At 45.4% G+C, this 22252-nt stretch overlaps 1 protein-coding gene across 2 annotated transcripts in view; it reads right to left on the minus strand.

The window, feature by feature from the left end:
• Nucleotides 1-3895: 3895 nt before the first annotated feature.
• trpv1 (transient receptor potential cation channel, subfamily V, member 1) overlaps nucleotides 3896-22252 on the minus strand; it is a 49801-nt gene continuing 31444 nt past the window's right edge. For both annotated transcript variants that reach the window (XM_084320682.1, XM_084320681.1), the window contains 3 exons: nucleotides 19392-19513; nucleotides 5230-5345; nucleotides 3896-4383 (listed from right to left, as the gene is read on the minus strand). In XM_084320682.1, coding sequence (XP_084176808.1) covers nucleotides 4259-4383; nucleotides 5230-5345; nucleotides 19392-19513 — 363 coding nt within the window. In that variant the 3' untranslated portion in view covers nucleotides 3896-4258. The remainder of the gene's footprint in view (nucleotides 4384-5229; nucleotides 5346-19391; nucleotides 19514-22252) is intronic.

The following is a 22252-nucleotide window of genomic DNA, read 5'->3' on the forward strand; positions in this document are numbered from 1 at the left end:
ATTCCGTGTAACCATGACAGCTGGTGCTCAAGGTGGTGATTGCACCAATTTTCCTGTGCTTTCATACCTTTCTACCCCGAGCCTGCCACATGGCAATAGGAAGTTGAGTAGACGAAGCAATCTGTGAAATCCACAGGACTATCTGGCTGCAGTGGATTTAGTCTGTCTGGCAGTGATGGAAATTGGGAGTTCTATAAAGGGCACACAGTGGGGGGTGGGGGAGATCAGTATTGTTCCATCAAGGACTGTGAGCAGTGCAGGGTGTTTACTGTTCAGTGATCGTCACAGGGCTGTAAGGATGCTGCCGTACATCTCAACTTTGGTTGTAGAAGAAAGTATTTACAAGAGTGCCCGCTTGGAATTGGATCGTTTATGTTTATGATCTATTCCCCAATGTCAATTGACATGATCATATTGATCATTGTACGACATTTCATTCTAAACATGCACTGAGAGACATTTCGTGAGTACTTATAAGAGCCGGTACCTCACACTGCTTTGCAATGGGGGAACACATTTTTAATTGAATTTTTTTTTGTAAATGTTTTTATTTTATTTTTCAAACATAGAACAGAATAATACAGTACAATAATAATAATAATAATAACAATGACAACAACGACGATACCAACACTAACAGTCACAGTGACAATGGAAACAATAAACTAAAAGAATATAGACAGTACAAAGACCTTAATAGAGACTTGACAAGAAACAAACAAACAAACAAGAAAAAGTAAAATAATAAAATATGGCTCAGGTACGTGCGTTCATATTCGTGCACATTTGGAGTGGCCCTTGAGGATTCAGTTCCCGGCCCGTGTTAGAACAGATGTACTAGAATAGACTATGTGTGCGGCGTGTGTGTGTATGTGTACTTTATATATGTGTGTTTTATGTGTGTTTTGTATAGTATGTCTGTGTATTTTATGCGTGCATGTTTCATGTGTGTGAGTGCATATGTGTTCTGTATGTGTATGTGCGTGTTGTGTGTGTGGGCATGTACACGTTTGCACCTTTACAGTTGTTATAATACCCTCAACAACGATACCATTATTAACAAAACAACACAGGGCAGTATTGGTCCACAGGGAAGCTATGGGTAATGGGGAAACCCACCGAGTACAGTGGCGGACAGTGTAGGTCCGATACGAGACAGATATGGGTCCCATATTTCATAGAAAGTGTCCAGTTTAGAGTGTAACATGCACGTGATGTATTCACAAGGAATGCAGTCCATAATAATATCGTGCCGTGATGGGGGAACTAATTGTTGTCAGTTACCAACTGGAGCTGTTACCAAGGAACACACCAACAGTACCATCTCCTCCAGGGTGAACTGTTACCAAGGAACACACCAACAGTACCATCTCCTCCAGGGTGAACTGTTACCAAGGAACACACCAACAGTACCATCTCCTCCAGGGTGAGCCGTTACCAAGGAACACACCAACAGTACCATCTCCTCCAGGGTGAACTGTTACCAAGGAACACACCAACAGTACCATCTCCTCCAGGGTGAACTGTTACCAAGGAACACACCAACAGTACCATCTCCTCCAGGGTGAACTGTTACCAAGGAACACACCAACAGTACCATCTCCTCCAGGGTGAGCTGTTACCAAGGAACACACCAACAGTACCATCTCCTCCAGGGTGAGCTGTTACCAAGGAACACACCAACAGTACCATCTCCTCCAGGGTGAGCCGTTTCCAAGGAACACACCAACAGTACCATCTCCTCCAGGGTGAACTGTTACCAAGGAACACACCAACAGTACCATCTCCTCCAGGGTGAGCCGTTTCCAAGGAACACACCAACAGTACCATCTCCTCCAGGGTGAACTGTTACCAAGGAACACACCAACAGTACCATCTCCTCCAGGGTGAACTGTTACCAAGGAACACACCAACAGTACCATCTCCTCCAGGGTGAACTGTTACCAAGGAACACACCAACAGTACCATCTCCTCCAGGGTGAACTGTTACCAAGGAACACACCAACAGTACCATCTCCTCCAGGGTGAGCTGTTACCAAGGAACACACCAACAGTACCATCTCCTCCAGGGTGAGCCGTTTCCACTCTGTGCCTTCAGTAGGAAGCGATTTGGCTGCAAATGAGAGGTGTTTTTGGCCAACAGCTAGGCTAGCTGGTCCGTATCTACTTACATTCACTGGTGCTGTGCTAGGCTAGCCTGCAGCCGGATAGCTTTCTACTGGTAAATGGTGCATTTATTTATATAGCACCACATTCACATTCATTCATTCACACACAGATGGCGGAGGCGACCATGCAAGGTGCCAACCTGCTCATCAGGAGCAGTTAAGTTAAGTGGAAACCTTCCGATTACCAGACGACCGCTCTACCTCCCGAGCCACTGTCGTGCCATCTCTAGCACTCCTTTCTTAATCGCACAGATGAAACAAAAGTACTTGTCTTTTTTCACAGTAAAAGTGGCAGATTAATGATGGCGCTCCAACTATACTTGCATAGTCTAGAGAGCTTTGGATTTGAGTTTGAGTTGATCGATATGGTCCCTGGTTGTCGAGCACCGGTCCCTACAACACAGAAGAGTATGACTGTGGCACCGTGGACAAGCCATTTTGGACTATGATTACATATTACATATAGTATTTAAGCAGCCTATGGGGCACCATATCACCCACTACGGTTTCACTGTGGATGACAACAGATTCTACTTAGTACCAACAGTATTTCATTTGGGTGATTTACACAACATTGAAACAATGCTGTCCACACACTCTACAAAGTCCTGATACTGCAGCCGTGAATAAAATGTTATCTTGCAGCCTTTATAGCTGAAGAGTCCAGCTGACGAGATGTCATTTTTTGATTAGGTAGCTTTCTAAATTGAGTGTGGAGTGTGGATTACATAATAACTTACAATACTCAGTCAATGGAGATCCGGTTAATACAATTTATTAACTCAGAGTGAAAGTATCAAATACAGAATAGTCCGAGAATAATGGCTTGATGGCTCTCCCCAAGGTGACAAGCTAGGAGACCCGGGAGAAGAGACCGGTTCACAGAAAGGGGACCTTGTTTATACCCAGGAGAGGGGGGACAAACTGGGGGAGGAGACGAGACACGTCCTGGGAAAACGAATACATATAACGAGTCCTGTTATCGTCCACAATTACACTCTTTTATCGTCCACAGGTGAAAGAAAGAAAAGAAAGTAGGGATGTTCGATACTGGCTTTTTACCGATATACTGATACTGTCAAACTCTTAATTTCCGATACCGATATCATCCGATACCGATAACCCCCCCCCGGAATAATTTCAGGTAATTAACATTACATATCTCTTGTCGTGGAATTAACACAACATTATGCATACTTTTGACAATAAATAAAATAAGAATTTGTTCTTACTTGCTTGCCTGGGTAAATAAAGGTTAAATAAATGTAAAAAAAATTCTAATAATTTTGAAAACCGATACCGATAATTTCCGATATTACAATTTAATGCCAATATCGGCCGATAATATGGGACATCCCTAAAAAAAAGTCTGTCAAAATTGTACTTCGGCCATTTATGGGTTTCGGGGAACTGAAAGGGAACACTGTAAGCTTGGATGAGCCGCAGTGAAGTGCGTCGCCCAAGGTGCTGTAAGAGGAGAGAGAGTGTGAACAGGATAGAATGTCTCTCTCTAACACCTCGAGTCAAACTGTTGAAGGTCAGCGCCGTGCAGAGACCTTTAGAGGGGCAGGTGCTAACATTTTAAAAGGCCACATGTATCAAAATGTTAGAACACCAACTACAGCGTAACGTAACCAGCCAAACTATAGCATTAGCGACCAATATTCAGAGAATGTAACACGGAATCTTACAACAAACTGCATCATACTATATGATTATATCTTGGAATAGTTTGGGATTTATCAAAATGTATTATAGAGATTTCATTCCAAGAGGGAGGGCGACACGTCACGCAACATAACAGAAAACCATGCACCTCAGACAGACAGGCATTCAAATATTGTTTTTTATTTATAATATTATACATTTTTATAATAAAAAAAATAAAAAAGGCCACTTTGGTCAACAAGGGGTACATGGGCAAGTGGGCACCCAAAGAGAAGCAGACCAGAGAAAGACTTTCGTCTTGTTTACATCAGGGTCCCCCATTTTCAATTCATCATAATGAAAATGGTGGCCACAGGGGCCCTGAGCAGGAGCTTAGTTCACTGATGCGCCGGGGCGGCCCTGGCCTCACTGATGATGCCTCTCTAGACTGGCGTAATGGGAGTAGTGGACAGAGGCCTCAGCTCCGTGTGCATCTGATGTCCGTGTCTATGCCTTGGCTGGGAGTACCGACGACTCGCACCCCCCAAGAAGCCTCTCCAGCCCCTCCCTGTGGACAAACCAAGAAGTGTCAGTTAAGGTGGATTGAATGAATGAATGAATGAATGAATGAATGAATGAATGAATGAATGAATGAATGAATGAATGAATGAATGAAAACTTTATTTAACAGATTGCAGAATGGGTACAATACAGTACGGCTCATACACACAAGTGTTAAGGGGATGCAGACCAGAGAAAGACTTTCGTCTTGTTTACATCAGGGTCCCCCATTTTCAATTCATAATGAATTTTAAGTAAGGGTGCAACTTGCTCCGTGCAATCCATTCTTTGTGGATCTAGCCCTTTGTGATTTTCTACTCATTACACAGTGAGGATTTTCCATGAGATTCATAGTGGATCACTTTAGTTAGCAGTAGAGGGTCTACACTACAGTACGCAGAGCATGACAATATAGGCCTTGCTGACTGCCACAGAAAAGTCTCACACTGCTCATATCCAAACTGAGATGTTGACTTACAAATTGTGAACAAATCAGCAGGAGGGTACGTGGTATTGTTCATCTAGCAGTGTCGACTTTGGGTGCTACACTAGTAGTATAGACATTTTAGTATAGTAGGTAGTATAGGGATGGTAGTATTTCTTTGTATATATCTTTTAAATGATCTTTCAGTCTTCAGCTATTATAAGGTGCCTGCTTGAAGAATAGTGACACTTAATTTAAGAGTTGATAATCATTATCATTGTTTTTTAATATACCGTATGAAATATTAAGCAACCATTTGTTTTCCTAAATGGATAATATACAGAATGCTGGAATGAGACCCCTGACTGTTGAATTTCAAACGATGTGCAATGTGCAGCATAAACGATGCGTCTCTATCTCCATCTGTACCTGTCGCCGGAGAGCTGTGCGAGGTGGTCCCCCGGATCCAGGCGGCGTCCTCCCCAGGATCCTCCTGGATGATGCCCAGGTTGATGTTCCATTTGTTCCAGTTGACTTCCTCCACTCTGAAAACGACAAGGGGGCACGCCATGCTACCATCACTGTCTGCTGCTGTAAGGCATCAGTCAAGCCGCCACAGCGGACAGATTAGCAGTACCGTGCATCACGCCACAGCGCCCATCCAATTTCACTCTCGGGGGGGGGGGGGGGCTGCATCGGCAACGTTTATAGGTTGGGGTTTTGTTAGAATATTGCAGGTTTTATGCTAATATAAGACTATCCATAGAAGTATCTACAGGATCTATACATTCTACCATATCTATCTCTCTATAAATTCCATCTATTTTAAATGACTTAAACAGTGCCTACAATGTACTTATCTACTGTGTTAAAACTGATTCTATGTGAATTGAATATATGACACTATAAATTATGTGTGTGCCTATGTAACATGTCATACATTCCTGGTGACCTATACAACAGGCACCAGAGAGTCTGTGTTCTAATAATGTTGAGCTCAGTTGTAATCCAATCCTACCTAGCTGACCAATACCTGTTCCCTATTTGGTTTTGTGTCAGTCTTGTTTCTCTGATCCTATTTCTGAAGATGCATTTCCATTGGCTAATGGACGAGATATAAATCACTTGTTACTTTCTGCTCTTTCAACATATTGTATACCTGTCTGTAATTTATGCTGATTCACTTCTTGGAATAAAACCATTGAAAGATGTTCTACCTTTCATTATTGGATATGATTGACCATGACAATTTGGATATTGAATAGTCAGATATACGAGTCAATTGGGTGAAAGCCCGACTCGATTATTTGACTATTTATAAGTGAGAATTATTTCACAATTTGGATGAAATACCTTACAGGTTCACGCCTAATGAGTCGAAAGTCCATTCGTTTCGCTACTGGTTTTATACTATTATGGGTTTGAATAGAATAATATGCTTTGTCAATGTTTTGATATACCAGCATCAAACTTTGTACAGCCTATTTCCAACCTAATCGGCATGTGAGATAGCCATGGCCTAGTTTGCCATAATTCCATGATAGTTTAACCAGTTATAAAATGGTGTTGTTTAACATATCTCTAATGCACCAATGGGAAGCCAACAAATTCCAAACATTTATATATCTGGTTGACTCCATTTTCTTAGACACAGGGTTCGGTGACATATAGCCTAAATAAAGTCTGGTCAACTGCTTCAAGTTGTTGACACTAGCACATGATAGCTTACAACTAAGTGGGTTTGCAGAATCAACACAAAACTCGGTATGCATTTCAGAAGCTGTATTTGAAGTATGCATATATCCAAAATCCACATAACTCTATCCATACTGTAACTGCAGTGGGTGGTAAAAAGTACCACCCACTAAGTACTGTACTTAAATACAAGTTTGAGGTAATTTACTTTTTTTTCATTCTAGTGAACTGTACTTTTTACTCCAATACACTTATCTGAATCCATCAGTTACTAGCCATTTACCATTTAGTTACTTTGAAGAAAATGTAAATGTAAGAAAAGGATTTTGCATAGAATTTCAAGAGAAAGATCATTTCTCGTTACTTTCTAATTTGAAGCCTGACACCTTCAAGAGGACGTAATTAGAGCAGCATAACTGACTACATACCACTTTAACATAACCTTTAGAGGTCAATGGTTCACTGGAATACAGACACACACACATCATATAGAATGCATACTTTTACTTTTGATACTTAAGTACATTCAATACCAAATACATCTCTACTTTTACCTAAGTAGAATTTTGAATGGAGGAGTTACTTTTACCAGAGTACTATTTTATGTGGGTATATATTTCTTCCACCACTGCGAGGGTGTCATGAAGTAGGAGCCCATTACTGAGCGCTGACATTTCTGAAATAGTGCTTTGTCCTGATGCACTGATATGGCCCGAAGGCTCCGCTCTGCACTTTTCCCCTGATGATCACTGATGTCAAATTACACAGGCCCTGCTGGATCAGGGATCCCTGGGCCCTCATTCATCAACGTGGACGTAGAAGATGTTCTATTTCCACACGTAAGCACAGAATTTAGAATGAGTGTACGCACAGAAATATTGGGATTCATCAACCGTGCGTACATAGGTCCTATGCTCCTCCGTGTTGATGAATACCACTTTGTTCTACCGTCAATGCTCGTGCATGATTATCCATATATGGTCATGAAAGTGAGGAAACACCCCCCATGGGATGTGAAATAATGGACTGACCCGAGCGGAACCCTGAGAAACTTCACGGAGATTGTTCACTGCTGTCGAACCAAGAAGACACAACGCGTGTTATGGGATAAATAAAAGGCGGACTTGTAAACGGTGATGTCAGATATCAACGGCTCCCTAAGACCAGGAAGTCAGAGGTAAGCGAGAGCTGTGATTGGAGGATCAAGAAAAGAGGGCAGGGTTTTGAGACAGGTCCATTGCCAGCTCAAAATACTAATAAAGACCGTTCGTTGACCACTGTTTGGCGTTGGTTGTGTGTCATTATAACCGTGCTGTAATATGAATGCCTTTATTAGTTGTGTTCGATTGGCTATATGATTTTTAGAGGCATCTATTTTGTTGTCGGTATTACCGACAACAAAATAGATGCCTCTAAAAATCATATACTATTAGGTAGCCTATATGAATTACATATAATAGCAGCCATAGCCTACATTATGCAACAGTAACTTGCGCATACCAGTGTATGCGACGGACCAGTGTATACCTTATCATATCATATTCATATAATAGTTTACTCTATCAGCATACCAGCATGTAATATGTTCTTTGTTAGAACTCAACTCGTTATTATTTTGCACATAGATTGCAGAAATACGGGAACGTTTTGATTTACATTAAAAGGCTTTGACATTGTAAAACTAAATACGTGGAATACTGTAAGCATAATACAAGTCATATCACCCACACGATATGCTCTGTGTCCAGAGCATGTATGCTTTTCATTCATTTAAGACACATTATTGCAAGGGTTTTGTAATACACATACACCCTGGTGTCATTGCAATACGTTTTGTTATTCTTTCTTATACAGTAGGAAGGGGGAAGAACACTATATCGTGGGTGTTCATATGACTTGTATTCTGCTTACAGCTTCGAAATTCCACTTGTTTCGTTTAACGTAAAGCCTTTTAAATATAATCAAAACGTTCCCGTGTTTCTGCGGTCTGTGCGCAAAATAATAACGAGTTGAGCTACGCGGAGCCAGTACACCCAGTACACCCCGTATATTGCGATACCGCTATATAAACCATGCTGCATTCATTCTGAGAGAAAGATCTATTATTCCAAATGCTATTTATAGGGTTTTGACCATAATTACACTACTGTTGCTATTTTACAATGAACTATAATGGATTACGGGGGTCATACAGAACACGCGCCAGTGTCTTTATTTCCGCCTTGAAACTAATGCAGAACTGAGGAGCGCTTATGCGTAGTAACGATATTCTACCACTGGGCGTCAGCTAAGTGTGCTCCGACCTGTGCGTACACGTAAGCACGGAGTCAAGTTCAAGTTGAAATTGATGAATCCCACTCTTTGCTTAGAAATGATCGTACGCACAGGTTAAGCACAAATCCGTGCGTAAGACACGTTGATGAATGAGGGCCCTGGTTTTTATATCAGATATGACCCCAACTGGCCAGATCATTTACATCTTAATAACCGTCTGTACTGTGGTAGTGAAAGTGTAACTGAGGGGTACAATTCCCTGACTGTATTACTAGATATGATACTTACTACCACTACCTTTGTACTTAATATTCGGCCACCCAGTACTCGGCATAAATATATTATGATGAACACTGTCACGTAGATGAAACGGATCCAACACAAATGTACGAATTAGAAATAGGTCTTTATTTCTACACAGCGATGGTGTGTAGAGCAAGCACTTAATCAAATCAATCACATTTATGAATGGGAATTAGTATGCACTTTTATGGCAAGAGTATTCGTCGGTATATCAATAGAGAATGTCCAATCTCTGAAGGCGCAGGTGGTACATATACGACCTGGAATAGTTAAGGAATAACAGCAATGATACTTTAATGATTATAGACTGGATACACTAGGGGGGGTTAATCCGGTCGCTTGTAAGCCGACAGGAGTAGGAAGGGGGGGGGGGGTAGAGTCCGGCTGCCTCATCCGGCCAAGGGTATCCCAGGTGAACCCACTGTAGTGCCGTTCAATGCGCCGGCGATCCTTGGACCGCAGATGAAAGCAGATGGACTCTTTGTGGGCTGGCGTCCTCCGGTCCACGGAGGAGAGACGTGAAGCGACCTCGTCTTGCAGAGTGTCTCCTCACCTTGCGTCCTCTCCAGGGGGGGGGGGTTCCAACACACGGCAGTGTCGGGGGTCTTTATCCATGGAATAATCAACGTATACAAAGCATAATCCGTGCCTGGGAAGGCGGGCTGTCGTCGGTAGAATAATCCGGTATACAGGTCCACTCGCTCGTCGGCTCTGGGGCTCCTCGGGTGCAATCTCACATGGGGTCGATCATCCTGGATAAGCAACCAGTTTTCTGCCCGAAACGATGGGGTGCTGACTACGGTAGTATTCTCACCGCACGAAGCACTATATATTAACAGACTATTATTAGCTTAATAGACTACGTCCAACTCGACGATATAGTGCCAAATATGACTATTCAAATATTAATATACACGATGTCTCAATACCGATGGTAGGCCGAACTTGGCCTTACTCCCACACGTGGCGTCGCGGGGAGGCTTTACGTCTGTCACTCTATTGGAGGGTAAGAAGCTGGACTGAAAAGGAAGTCCTACTTTAGTAGCGCAGTATATATACGCACTATGAACAAATAGTCCCATTAGTGGTGCGGTAGCCAGATTCCTACGCGGAACTAGGACTTGTTCGTACATGTTGAGCGGTACGTTTGAACTGGGTCTGGGGGGTATGGCAGCCTGGCACCAAGGTCTCGACCAATAGTAGAATGGAGACTATTATGGGATGTTCAGTAGGCTAGAATGGATATTCAATGCATATTGTACAAGGAACATACAAGGGACATCAAGGAATATTAGAGAATATACAAATACAATTAAATATATATATATAATGAATATATATATTCGGTTTAATCTGGCCCTTCACAACAGCCACCCCCTGATTGGTCCCAGACCTAATCAGTTAAGCAGAGACAGATTAATCGCGTTGTCTATTTACACATAAGGGTTTGCTGTAGGGGTCAGTCAACTTCACAAAGTCATAGGGTTATATGGTCATGGTCATCATCGATTGTGTCTGGGAGTCGGGGCAGTTCTATGAGCCTCGCCACGGGACGGGTGTAAGTGCGACCCTGGACAAGCACTTCAGCTGCTCGGACCTTGCCGTCGGCACCGGTGATCACTTTGCTTACGCGGCCGGCCGGCCACATAGCTCTGGGCAGTGATTGATCAATAATCATGACGACTGTTCCTTCTGTCAAATTGTCTCTCTCCTTTACCCACTTCTGGCGGGTCTGTAGAGACGGTAGGTAGTGCAGTAGGAAACTGCTCCAAAACTTGTCGGCTAATACTTGGCTGTACCTCCACATTCGTCGGCCGTTCGCTTCTTCAGGCCGGTACATTGTCTGGGGTAATGCAGGATCTAGCCGCCCCATCAGGAGTGTGTTGGGGGTAACTGGGTAGATAACAGTGCTCAATCCACAGAACACAGGCTTCTTATTCTCAGCCTCCTCCTGACTGGCTTTCCTCGGGATAGGCATGGGCCACTGTCCTTCCGGGAGTCTTAGGAATGCGGGGCCGTCACTGTAAGCATTGTGACGGGTGAGGTCATCTAGGGGCATCCCCCGGGTGATGACGTCAGCTGGGTTCTGTTTTGTATCAACGTAGCGCCACTCTGTTTCTCCGGTTAACTCTTCGGTTAAGTCTTGAATCTCGGTGACTCTGACTCCCACGAAGACTTTGTACTTGCATGAGTCCGATTGGATCCAGGCGAGTACTGTCGTGGAATCTGACCACAGGATTGTTCTAGACACCGGTATGGTGAGCTCACGTTGGATGAGCGTGGCTAGGTGCGCTCCGGCTAGGGCTGCGCAGAGCTCTAGACGTGGGATAGATTGTTGCTTGCGTGGGGCTATTCTCGAGCGGGCGAGGACAAATGCTGTGTAGATCTCTCCCCCCTTTTCTTGGGCCCGCAAGTAGGCTACTGATCCGTATGCGACCTCTGAGGCGTCACTGAAGACGTGTAAGTCCATTTTACATGGGAGTGAGTGGAGCTCCATCTCCCACTCTCTCCAGGTGGATGCAAGGTGTGCGGGAATGGGGTCGTCCCAGCCCTGGTCCTTGTCCCACAATGCTCGTACAATCATTTTTGCCCTGGTGGTGTACGGTAGAATACATCCTAGCGGGTCATATTGTCGGGCGAGTGTTGTGTACACACTCCGTCTGGTGGTCGGCGCCGCCGCCGGCCTTCCCTGCTCCGTAGTCAGGGGCTTGTGTCTGTAGTGAAGCGAATCTGTTTTGAATCGCCACACCAATCCCAGGGTCATCTCCTGGGCTTCTCCCGGGATTGTAGCCATCCAGGTCTCGCTGCTGGCTGCCTTGTCCTCGGAGGAGAGGCTGCGCAGTACTTGCGGATCGCTGCTGGCCCACTGCCTGAGATCAAAGCCGCCTTTGATCAATGAGGCGCGGAGTTTAATCAGGAGAGCCTCGGCTTCTTCCTGGGTTGAAAGGCTTTGTAGACAGTTGTCTACGTAGAAGCTGTTCTTTACGCTGTGTCGGACCTCTTCGTCCGCTGCTGGGTCCTCTGCTACATGTTTCTGTAGTGCAAAGGTAGCACAGCAGGGGCTGCACGTCGTTCCGAAGGGGAGGACTTCCCATTGGTAGATGGCTGGGTGCTCATCTCCTGGCTTCTCTCTCCATAGGAACCGTAACAGGGGCTTGTCCTCCTCTACTAATCTCACCTGCAGGAACATTCCTTTAATGTCCCCGCTGATGGCCACCTTTTCCTGGCGGAAGCGGAGTAGAACGCCGAGTAGGGAGGGGCCGAGTGTGGGACCGGGCAGTAACTCTTTATTCAGATTTTGGGATCCGATCTGGTAGCTGCAGTTAAATACTATGCGGTCTTTACCGTTGTGATGGACCTTGTGGTGAGGCACGTACCACGATTCAGTGGTCTGGTCAGCCTCTTTAATGTCCATCTTTGTGACGTGTCCCGCTGTGATGAGCTTCTCAATCTCAGCGCGGTATACACTCTCTTGGGCGGGGTTCTTGGCTAAGCGCCGCTCCGTGTTCAGCAGGTACCGTTCTGTGGCGTCTGTCTTGGCGTGGAAAGTAGGCATTCCTTCTCGCCGCAGGAGTGGCGTGGCGTATCTCAACACGCCGTTGACCGGGACTCTCTTGGTCCCTGTCTCGAGGAGGTGAATGGCGTAAATGTCATCTTTAGAGCGAATGTCTTTCTTTCCGTTCTTAAAGGGCATTTGTTCCAAGGTCCATAGCCGCTCTACGTGTTGCAGGAGTGCGGTTTCTCCCTCCGTGACTCGGGAGTGGAGACATCTAGTGGCTGTACTTCGGTTGAGAGATTTGGCGAGCGGGCCTTGGAGAGTCCATCCCAAACGGGTCTCGACTGCTGCAGGACAGCCTCGGGGTCCGGTATGAACCCGGTCTATCGGGACAATGAGGTCTGCATGGTCGGAGCCTATCAACAGGGTCGGCATAGCATTGTCTATGAGCGGGATCGGTAACCTGCGCAGATGTGCATATTTCTCCATCAGCTTGGCGACGGGGTATGTGTACCGCGACAGTCCTATTTCTTGGCTGGTGAAAGCGTCTGTAATCTGGTACCGTCGCTCAGGCTGGCCGCTTGCTGCGATAGAGAATGAGACATTCTCGCCCTTTATCGTCTTCAAATCTTGTCTTATTGTCCGAATTGTCATTTGGGTTTCGCTTCCCCGCAGCCCTAGCTGGGCCGCAGCGGAGGCGAGCAGAAGGGTCTTCTCTGACCCGTCATCGAGGACGGCGTAAGTGTCCAGGACTTTATTCTGGTAGCTTAGTGTCACACGCACTATTTTTAGGAGTACTCGGGCTCCACTGCTGCTGGCGGGATCGATGTACATGACGCTCGCTTTGCTGCTGGATGGTGCGGGTGAAGGGCGCCGTCTGTTACTGTCGTGAAGTATGTCCAGATGGGCTCCATCGCACTTGGTGCACCTTTTCTTTAAGCGGCATTCGGCTGCCATGTGTGAGCGCGCACAGCGAAAACAGCGCTTGTTGGACTTTATCCATTGACTTGCTTCCTCCGCGTTCAGCTTGGGGAAGGAGTCACATTGCGCTAGCCAGTGTTCTTTCTCACAGTAGGGGCACACTATCTTCCACTTCTCCGTTCTGGAGGGGGTACTGTGGCTCCTGCTGCTCGGTACTGACTCCGATTGGTGCATCACAGTCACCGATCTTCTTCCATCATTTAGTCGTCTGGTTCCTTCTCTGGAGCCAGGGGTGCTCCGTCCGAATGTATCTAGCCGTAGGCTGCTGACTTCTCTCGCCAGGAAGTCTGCTAGATCGAGGAGGTTCGGTTCGGGGCCATTCGGGTCTCGGTGGTCTCTCTGCCGCCTAAAACGCTCCTGTCGAGCGGGCGGCAGCTTCTCCAAGATCCTTTCCACATTTGAGTTGGCGTAAAGTTCATGCCTCCCCTTCTCTCTCTGCGCTCCCAACATCCCTACCAGGGACTGCACTCTGATGGACAGGTCGTCCAGTGCTCGATTGTCTATTGCTGGGGGTAAGCGGTCGATGTGTCGGATCTCCTGGATCACGTAATCCCATATGCGCCCATACCTCTGGTCCAATGCTACCAGCGCTGCTGTGTATGGGGTGGTGGAAGTCGCGTAGGCGAGCGCTATATTATGTGCGCGGGGTACCTTTAAGTGCTTCAGTAGGATGGCGTATTTATGGCGTTCATCCAATACATCCACCAACATGGTCTCCAGACACATGCGGAGTTCTGTATACTGGGCCCGGTTCTCTTGGGTGAAGTCGGGTACCATAGGCGTGCCAATGTATGACGCTGACTGTGGATACATCGGCGAGCGTTGGGGGAGAGGCCTCCTAGGCGAGTCTCCTCCCGCTCCTTGGTATGGGCTGGTACCGGCAGTGTACCATGGCCCGCTTGTCCAGGTGCTGTTCCTCGGTGCGGGTCGTGCGTCGTGCTCACCCGTGTATAGAGTCGGGGGTCTGTAGCGCAGCTCCGCGGGAGTATAGCCTGGGCTGTACCGGACCTCCTGGTCCGGTAGAGTACTGTGCTGTCGTCGGGCGTGGTTCTCCTCCTCTTCCTCTTCGTCTTCAGTTAGGTCATCCAGTGCTTGTAGTCTCTGGTTTAGCCTCTCCACAGGATATGCTGCTCCTTCCCGGTTGCTAGGTCTCGCTTGGACCGGTGGGGGGAGGTGGTCTGTGGGGGGTATAGACCTCGTCTGTTGGTCAAGTTCAGGGTTGTTTACTCGGCTAGGGGATGCCGCCCTGGAGGTGTGTCTAGACGAGTTCCTGGAGCCTCTGGCGGAGGGAGAGGGTGTTGTCCGTCTGATCAGCTGTTCTATTAGTTGCGCTTGCTGTCTGTCGCGCTCTGCGTCCCGTAGAGCACCAGCAGCTGCTCGCTGGCTGTCTGCTCGGTCTCGGGCCACATTCTCTTCCCTCTGAATGCGTCTTATTTCTAGACGTATATGCTCTTCTTCGCTCCGCTGCTGGATCTGCAGTCGGTCGCGTTCAGCAGCGGCGTTCAGGCTGATGAGGAAGGCCTGCTGTAGGGTCCTCTCTGCCTCGCTGGGAGAAGGCGGTTGTATAGGGGAGCCTTCCCTCGGGGTACTCCTTGCGGAGCCTTGGAGCTCTATCTCCACGGTGCTCTCCCCGTCTTCTTCCGTGCCGAGTTCTCTCTCGGTAGCGTTGTATTCCTCCCGGGATTCATCGGGGACTACTTCTTCAGTACTGGCGGGGTGTGAAGTCATGTCTGGTTCCCACTGGTCCCCACCGTGAACTTGGTCAGTTACATTAGAACCCGTAGGGGCCTCTATGGTCGGGGTAGTCTGGGCGTTGGGGTTAGACATACTTTTACTTTCTAGTTTTACCGCGTTTACTGTTAGTAGAAGACTAGGTTGTTGACTGACAGCGTAAGCCTCTAAGTACTGAGGGAGCCGTCGTTCGCGCTGCGGGCGTTGGTTAGGAGGATCGTTTCGTGGAGTGTTCATCACAGGCCATTTCAATATTAATAACACTATATTAATATTACACTAATTACCATCCGGTTCGAAGGACCAATTGTAACTGAGGGGTACAATTCCCTGACTGTATTACTAGATATGATACTTACTACCACTACCTTTGTACTTAATATTCGGCCACCCAGTACTCGGCATAAATATATTATGATGAACACTGTCACGTAGATGAAACGGATCCAACACAAATGTACGAATTAGAAATAGGTCTTTATTTCTACACAGCGATGGTGTGTAGAGCAAGCACTTAATCAAATCAATCACATTTATGAATGGGAATTAGTATGCACTTTTATGGCAAGAGTATTCGTCGGTATATCAATAGAGAATGTCCAATCTCTGAAGGCGCAGGTGGTACATATACGACCTGGAATAGTTAAGGAATAACAGCAATGATACTTTAATGATTATAGACTGGATACACTAGGGGGGGTTAATCCGGTCGCTTGTAAGCCGACAGGAGTAGGAAGGGGGGGGGGGGTAGAGTCCGGCTGCCTCATCCGGCCAAGGGTATCCCAGGTGAACCCACTGTAGTGCCGTTCAATGCGCCGGCGATCCTTGGACCGCAGATGAAAGCAGATGGACTCTTTGTGGGCCGGCGTCCTCCGGTCCACGGAGGAGAGACGTGAAGCGACCTCGTCTTGCAGAGCGTCTCCTCACCTTGCGTCCTCTCCAGGGGGGGGGGTTCCAACACACGGCAGTGTCGGGGGTCTTTATCCATGGAATAATCAACGTATACAAAGCATAATCCGTGCCTGGGAAGGCGGGCTGTCGTCGGTAGAATAATCCGGTATACAGGTCCACTCGCTCGTCGGCTCTGGGGCTCCTCGGGTGCAATCTCACATGGGGTCGATCATCCTGGATAAGCAACCAGTTTTCTGCCCGAAACGATGGGGTGCTGACTACGGTAGTATTCTCACCGCACGAAGCACTATATATTAACAGACTATTATTAGCTTAATAGACTACGTCCAACTCGACGATATAGTGCCAAATATGACTATTCAAATATTAATATACATGATGTCTCAATACCGATGGTAGGCCGAACTTGGCCTTACTCCCACACGTGGCGTCGCGGGGAGGCTTTACGTCTGTCACTCTATTGGAGGGTAAGAAGCTGGACTGAAAAGGAAGTCCTACTTTAGTAGCGCAGTATATATACGCACTATGAACAAATAGTCCCATTAGTGGTGCGGTAGCCAGATTCCTACGCGGAACTAGGACTTGTTCGTACATGTTGAGCGGTACGTTTGAACTGGGTCTGGGGGGTATGGCAGCCTGGCACCAAGGTCTCGACCAATAGTAGAATGGAGACTATTATGGGATGTTCAGTAGGCTAGAATGGATATTCAATGCATATTGTACAAGGAACATACAAGGGACATCAAGGAATATTAGAGAATATACAAATACAATTAAATATATATATATAATGAATATATATATTCGGTTTAATCTGGCCCTTCACAACATAAAGGGTTAACCTTCTGTAGTGTGGTAGTGAAAGGGTTAACCCTTTGTCGTGTGGCAGTGAAAGGGTTAACCTTCTGTATTGCTGCAGTGAAAGGGTGAACCCTTTGGTAGTGTGGTAGTGAAAGGGTTCAAATGGTGTACCTACCACACCCTTTGTCTTATAGTCATGAAACTATATTTCTTTTTTTCTTTTTCTTAAACCGTTATTTTTCCAACAGCAAACTTGATTGCACTTAGATACACAAATGGTCGATAAAACAATCCAATCCAATAAATATGACCACCATGATCATTGACCAATGAATAAGGCCTATAGAGGTTTCTTTTCTATGATAAACAGTAGCTGTCCAATCATTAAACTTTGTCCATACATTTATCAGTGTCAGCCAACAACAATGTAAAATTTGTTTTATAAATACCAAATACTAATAACTGATATCTTTGAGCCTGTCAAACCAAAGGCTGCAGTACGTCAGACTACAGGACAGAACTGTGCTGTCACCCTTCCTTTTCACCCTCTACACCTCCGACTTCTGCCACAACTCGAGCGGGTGCCACCTGCAGAAGTTCTCTGACGACTCCTCCATTGTAAGCTATATCACCGACGACAATGAGGAGGAGTATAGAGCCCTGGTGGAGAGCTTTGTGGGGTGGAGCGACAGCAACCACCTCCAACTCAACACCAGTAAAACCAAGGAGCTGGTGGTGGACTTCCGGAGGGGCAAGAAGAGGCCTCCCTCCGGGATTCCCATCACCATCCGAGGGGATGAGGTGGAGGTGGTGGAGTCATCCTATCCTGGAGAATCCCTCCCACCCCCTTTACGATGAGCTAGTCAAGATGAGAAGCACGTTCAGTCACAGACTCATACCCCCCCCCCCCCCAACACTCAACTAACTGCCTCGGCCAGTCCTTCATACCAGCGGCCATCAGGCTCCACAACAATGGGCAGGGACCGCTGCCAGACATTCAACTACTAGGAACTACTATCACTGAGTGTCTGACTCCCACCTAAACAACAACCAATACGGACAACGCATAATGTATAAGTATATCACGCCATACGTACCTTATGCATACTGCACCTATGTATTGTACTTACTTAATCATTGCATATATTTAGATTATAGCGTCTATTGTAACTTATTTACACTGCCGACTTGCTCATATGCACATACTCAGAGTTAATTATATTGTTATATTGTTTACACTGCCTATTTTAATTAAATTTTTTTTTTACTTCCCCACTGTACTATAATTTTATGACCTGTATCATGTCTTCTACTATCCCCATGTACCTGTACCTCCCCTCCCCCCTCCCCCATGCTGCTATGATGTCGTGCAGATTTGTCCACATTCGTTGTCTCTTGAGCAGCCCCAGACTTTACATCCCAGTGACATGACCTATTGTAGGTTTGCCTCTCTCTGATGTCTAGCTTTAGGAGAGAGTGGTGCGTGTTCACAAGTTGTCCTGAGGCACAGGAAGAACATATGTGATTGTGAATTCTTAAGGCGGGTGGCATTCCCTATGTTTCCCTTTAACATTAGTGTGAATGGCTGAACATGTCAAATGTTGGATATAACTGGGTTCAAATACTCTAGCATGTATAGAGAACCGTGCTACTATAGGTTGTTGTGTCAATCAGTCTATGTCTGTCTTTCAGTCCATCTAAAAAATGTCAATGTAGCTGTGAAATGGTACGTGAAATGTGCCACAACTGTAGATATTGGTGTACAATCACATCATAACAAGTATTACCCAAATTGGCGGGGATAGTGGCACTACAGGGGATTCTGGTGTCCTGGTGGTGAAGAGTGTGCGATATTTGGGTCACAAATTAATATCACTGATGACATGTGTGAGGATGTTGATGTGCAGCGCAGCATCAACAGCTGCAAACTGTACGCACAGGCCAATATGCTGGCACGAAAATGTTACATGTACAGACAATGTGAAAATAAGCCCGTTCAGAGCCTATTGTACTCCTTTACTGCCCACCTCTGGTGTAATTATAGCACAGCAGAAATGAAAAAACTGCAGGTAGCATAATGATACATTTAGGATCGTCCCAAGATGGACTAGTGCAAGCTATTTGTTTGTGACTAAAAATGTCCCCACCTTCCATGCTCTGCTGGGGAACTTGATGTTTAAATTTATGTGTCGACTATTAGAGTAAAAAAAACAGGATAATAGGTGCCATTACTGATGTCAAACAAAGCGATACAAGGTACTCCTCTGGTTTGTGGAAACATTGGAATCGATGCCTTTATGTATTTTAATCTATGTTGTTGTCCTTGTTTATTTGTTTTTGTATGGTTTTGTATATGTGTATTATGGACCTTGAGTCTGGAATAAAGTCTTCATCATACCTGAAGCACCTGCGACTCTCCTCCCCCGCCGTCAGTCCCAGGATCTTCTGCACCCCACAACGAAACCTCTTCCTCAGGCGGTGGGGCAGCCCACTCTCCAGGTCCAGGATGGTGATGGCCCTCTGAAACAAGCCATGTCGAGAGACATGCATTAAAGGGGGACCACCCTAAAACAACAGTAACAAACTTCTTTCAGGAGAAGGGAGTAGAGCTTGGCACGGGTGCTGTGTGCGGAGAGCTCCCTCTAGGGGGGGGGGGGGGGGGGGGCAGATGAGACCGGCAGATTTTCTTGGGGGAACATTATGAGAGGGGACAGCCTTGGGAATGACTTTTAGTACTGAGTGTAGTGTGTCTTGAATGGAGGATAGAGGATTGCCCTGTGATAAAACGGGAGAGGCTAGAGTATTGTTTATATTGTATTTTATTTTGTTTCAGATGTATGTCTTGTGAATTGTTTTATTGAATTGCAAAATGGAAAATTTGTAAAAAGAACATAACCAATAACTAAAAAATGAAAATTAAAACATTGTGGGGGGAAAAAGGGGACCACCACTCAATTTAAGAGTTCATACATGCTCTTTGTATGGTCTGAGACGGGCTAGAAATATGTGTGAACTGGCTGGCTACCTAAATGGGGTACTTGGGACACTTTTCTAATATAATCTCCATTGAAAAAACGTTTGTGGTAGGAGCTATTCATTTTTGCCTTTATGTGCACGTGCATGCACCTTTCGCTCTGGTGGGTGCCCCCGGTTTTGCCACACAAAATGTACACCTCGTCGGAAGAAAAACTTGTGGGCGGAGCTATTCAACCTGAGACCGGTCTGGACCTTTTTGTTATTTACACCCTGTTGTGAAAAAAACTCCATGAGTGGAGCGAACTGGCAATTTTTTTTTTATAAAAACATGTTAAGCTGCTCCATAGAGATGGTTAAAGTGAATTGGGAGAGATGGTTAAAGTGAATTGAGAGATAATGGTTAAGGTGAATTTGGAGAGATGGTTATGGTGAATTGGGAGAGATGGTTAAGGTGAATTGGGAGAGATGGTTAAGGTGAATTGGGAGAGATGGTTAAGGTGAAGTGAGAGATATGGTTAAGGTGAATTGGGAGAGATGGTTAAGGTGAATTTGGAGAGATGGTTAAGGTGAATTTGGAGAGATGGTTAAGGTGAAGTGAGAGATATGGTTAAGGTGAATTGGGAGAGATGGTTAAGGTGAATTGGGAGAGATGGTTAAGGTGAATTGGGAGAGATGGTTAAGGTGAAGTGAGAGATATGGTTAAGGTGAATTGGGAGAGATGGTTAAGGTGAATTTGGAGAGATGGTTAAGGTGAATTTGGAGAGATGGTTAAAGTGAAGTGAGAGATATGGTTAAGGTGAATTGGGAGAGATGGTTAAGGTGAATTGGGAGAGATGGTTACGGTGAATTGGGAGATATGGTTAAGGTGAAGTGAGAGATATGGTTAAGGTGAATTGGGAGAGATGGTTAAGGTGAATTTGGAGAGATGGTTAAGGTGAATTTGGAGAGATGGTTAAGGTGAATTTAGAGAGATGGTTAAGGTGAAGTGAGAGATATGGTTAAGGTGAATTGGGAGAGATGGTTAAGGTGAATTTGGAGATATGGTTAAGGTGAATTGAGATATAATGGTTAAGGTGAATTTGGAGAGATGGTTAAGGTGAATTTGGAGAGATATGGTTAAGGTGAATTGGGAGAGATGGTTAAGGTGAATTGGGAGAGATGGTTAAGGTGAATTGGGAGAGATGGTTAAGGTGAAGTGAGATATATGGTTAAGGTGAATTGGGAGAGATGGTTAGGGTGAATTTGGAGAGATGGTTAAGGTGAATTTGGAGAGATGGTTAAGGTGAATTTGGAGAGATGGTTAAGGTGAATTGGGAGAGATGGTTAAGGTGAATTTGGAGATATGGTTAAGGTGAATTGAGAGATAATGGTTAAGGTGAATTTGGAGAGATGGTTAAGGTGAATTTGGAGAGATATGGTTAAGGTGAATTGGGAGAGATGGTTAAGGTGAATTTGGAGAGATGGTTAAGGTGAATTTGGAGATATGGTTAAGGTGAATTGGGAGAGATGGTTAAGGTGAAGTGAGAGATATGGTTAAGGTGAATTGGGAGAGATGGTTAAGGTGAATTTGGAGAGATGGTTAAGGTGAATTTGGATATATGGTTAAAGTGAATTGAGCGATAATGGTTAAGGTGAATTTGGAGAGAGGTTAAGGTGAATTTGGAGAGATATGGTTAAGGTGAATTGGGAGAGATGGTTAAGGTGAATTTGGAGAGATGGTTAAGGTGAATTTGGAGATATGGTTAAGGTGAATTTGGAGAGATGGTTAAGGTGAAGTGAGAGATATGGTTAAGGTGAATTGGGAGAGATGGTTAAGGTGAATTGGGAGAGATGGTTAAGGTGAATTGGGAGATATGGTTAAGGTGAATTGGGAGAGATGGTTAAGGTGAAGTGAGAGATATGGTTAAGGTGAATTGGGAGAGATGGTTAAGGTGAATTTGGAGAGATGGTTAAGGTGAATTTGGAGATATGGTTAAGGTGAATTGGGAGAAATGGTTAAGGTGAAGTGAGAGATATGGTTAAGGTGAATTGGGAGAGATGGTTAAGGTGAATTGGGAGAGATGGTTAAGGTGAATTGGGAGAGATGGTTAAGGTGAAGTGAGATATATGGTTAAGGTGAATTGGGAGAGATGGTTAAGGTGAAGTGAGAGAGATGGTTAAGGTGAATTGGGAGAGATGGTTACGGTGAATTTGGAAAGATGGTTAATGTGAATTGGGAGAGATGGTTAAGGTGAATTAGGAGATGGTTAAGGTGAATTGGGAGAGATGGTTAAGGTGAAGTGA

This window comes from Notolepis coatsorum (assembly GCF_963971535.1).
Source record: "Notolepis coatsorum genome assembly, chromosome: 8".
In the NCBI taxonomy this organism is placed as follows: Eukaryota; Metazoa; Chordata; class Actinopteri; order Aulopiformes; family Paralepididae; genus Notolepis; species Notolepis coatsorum.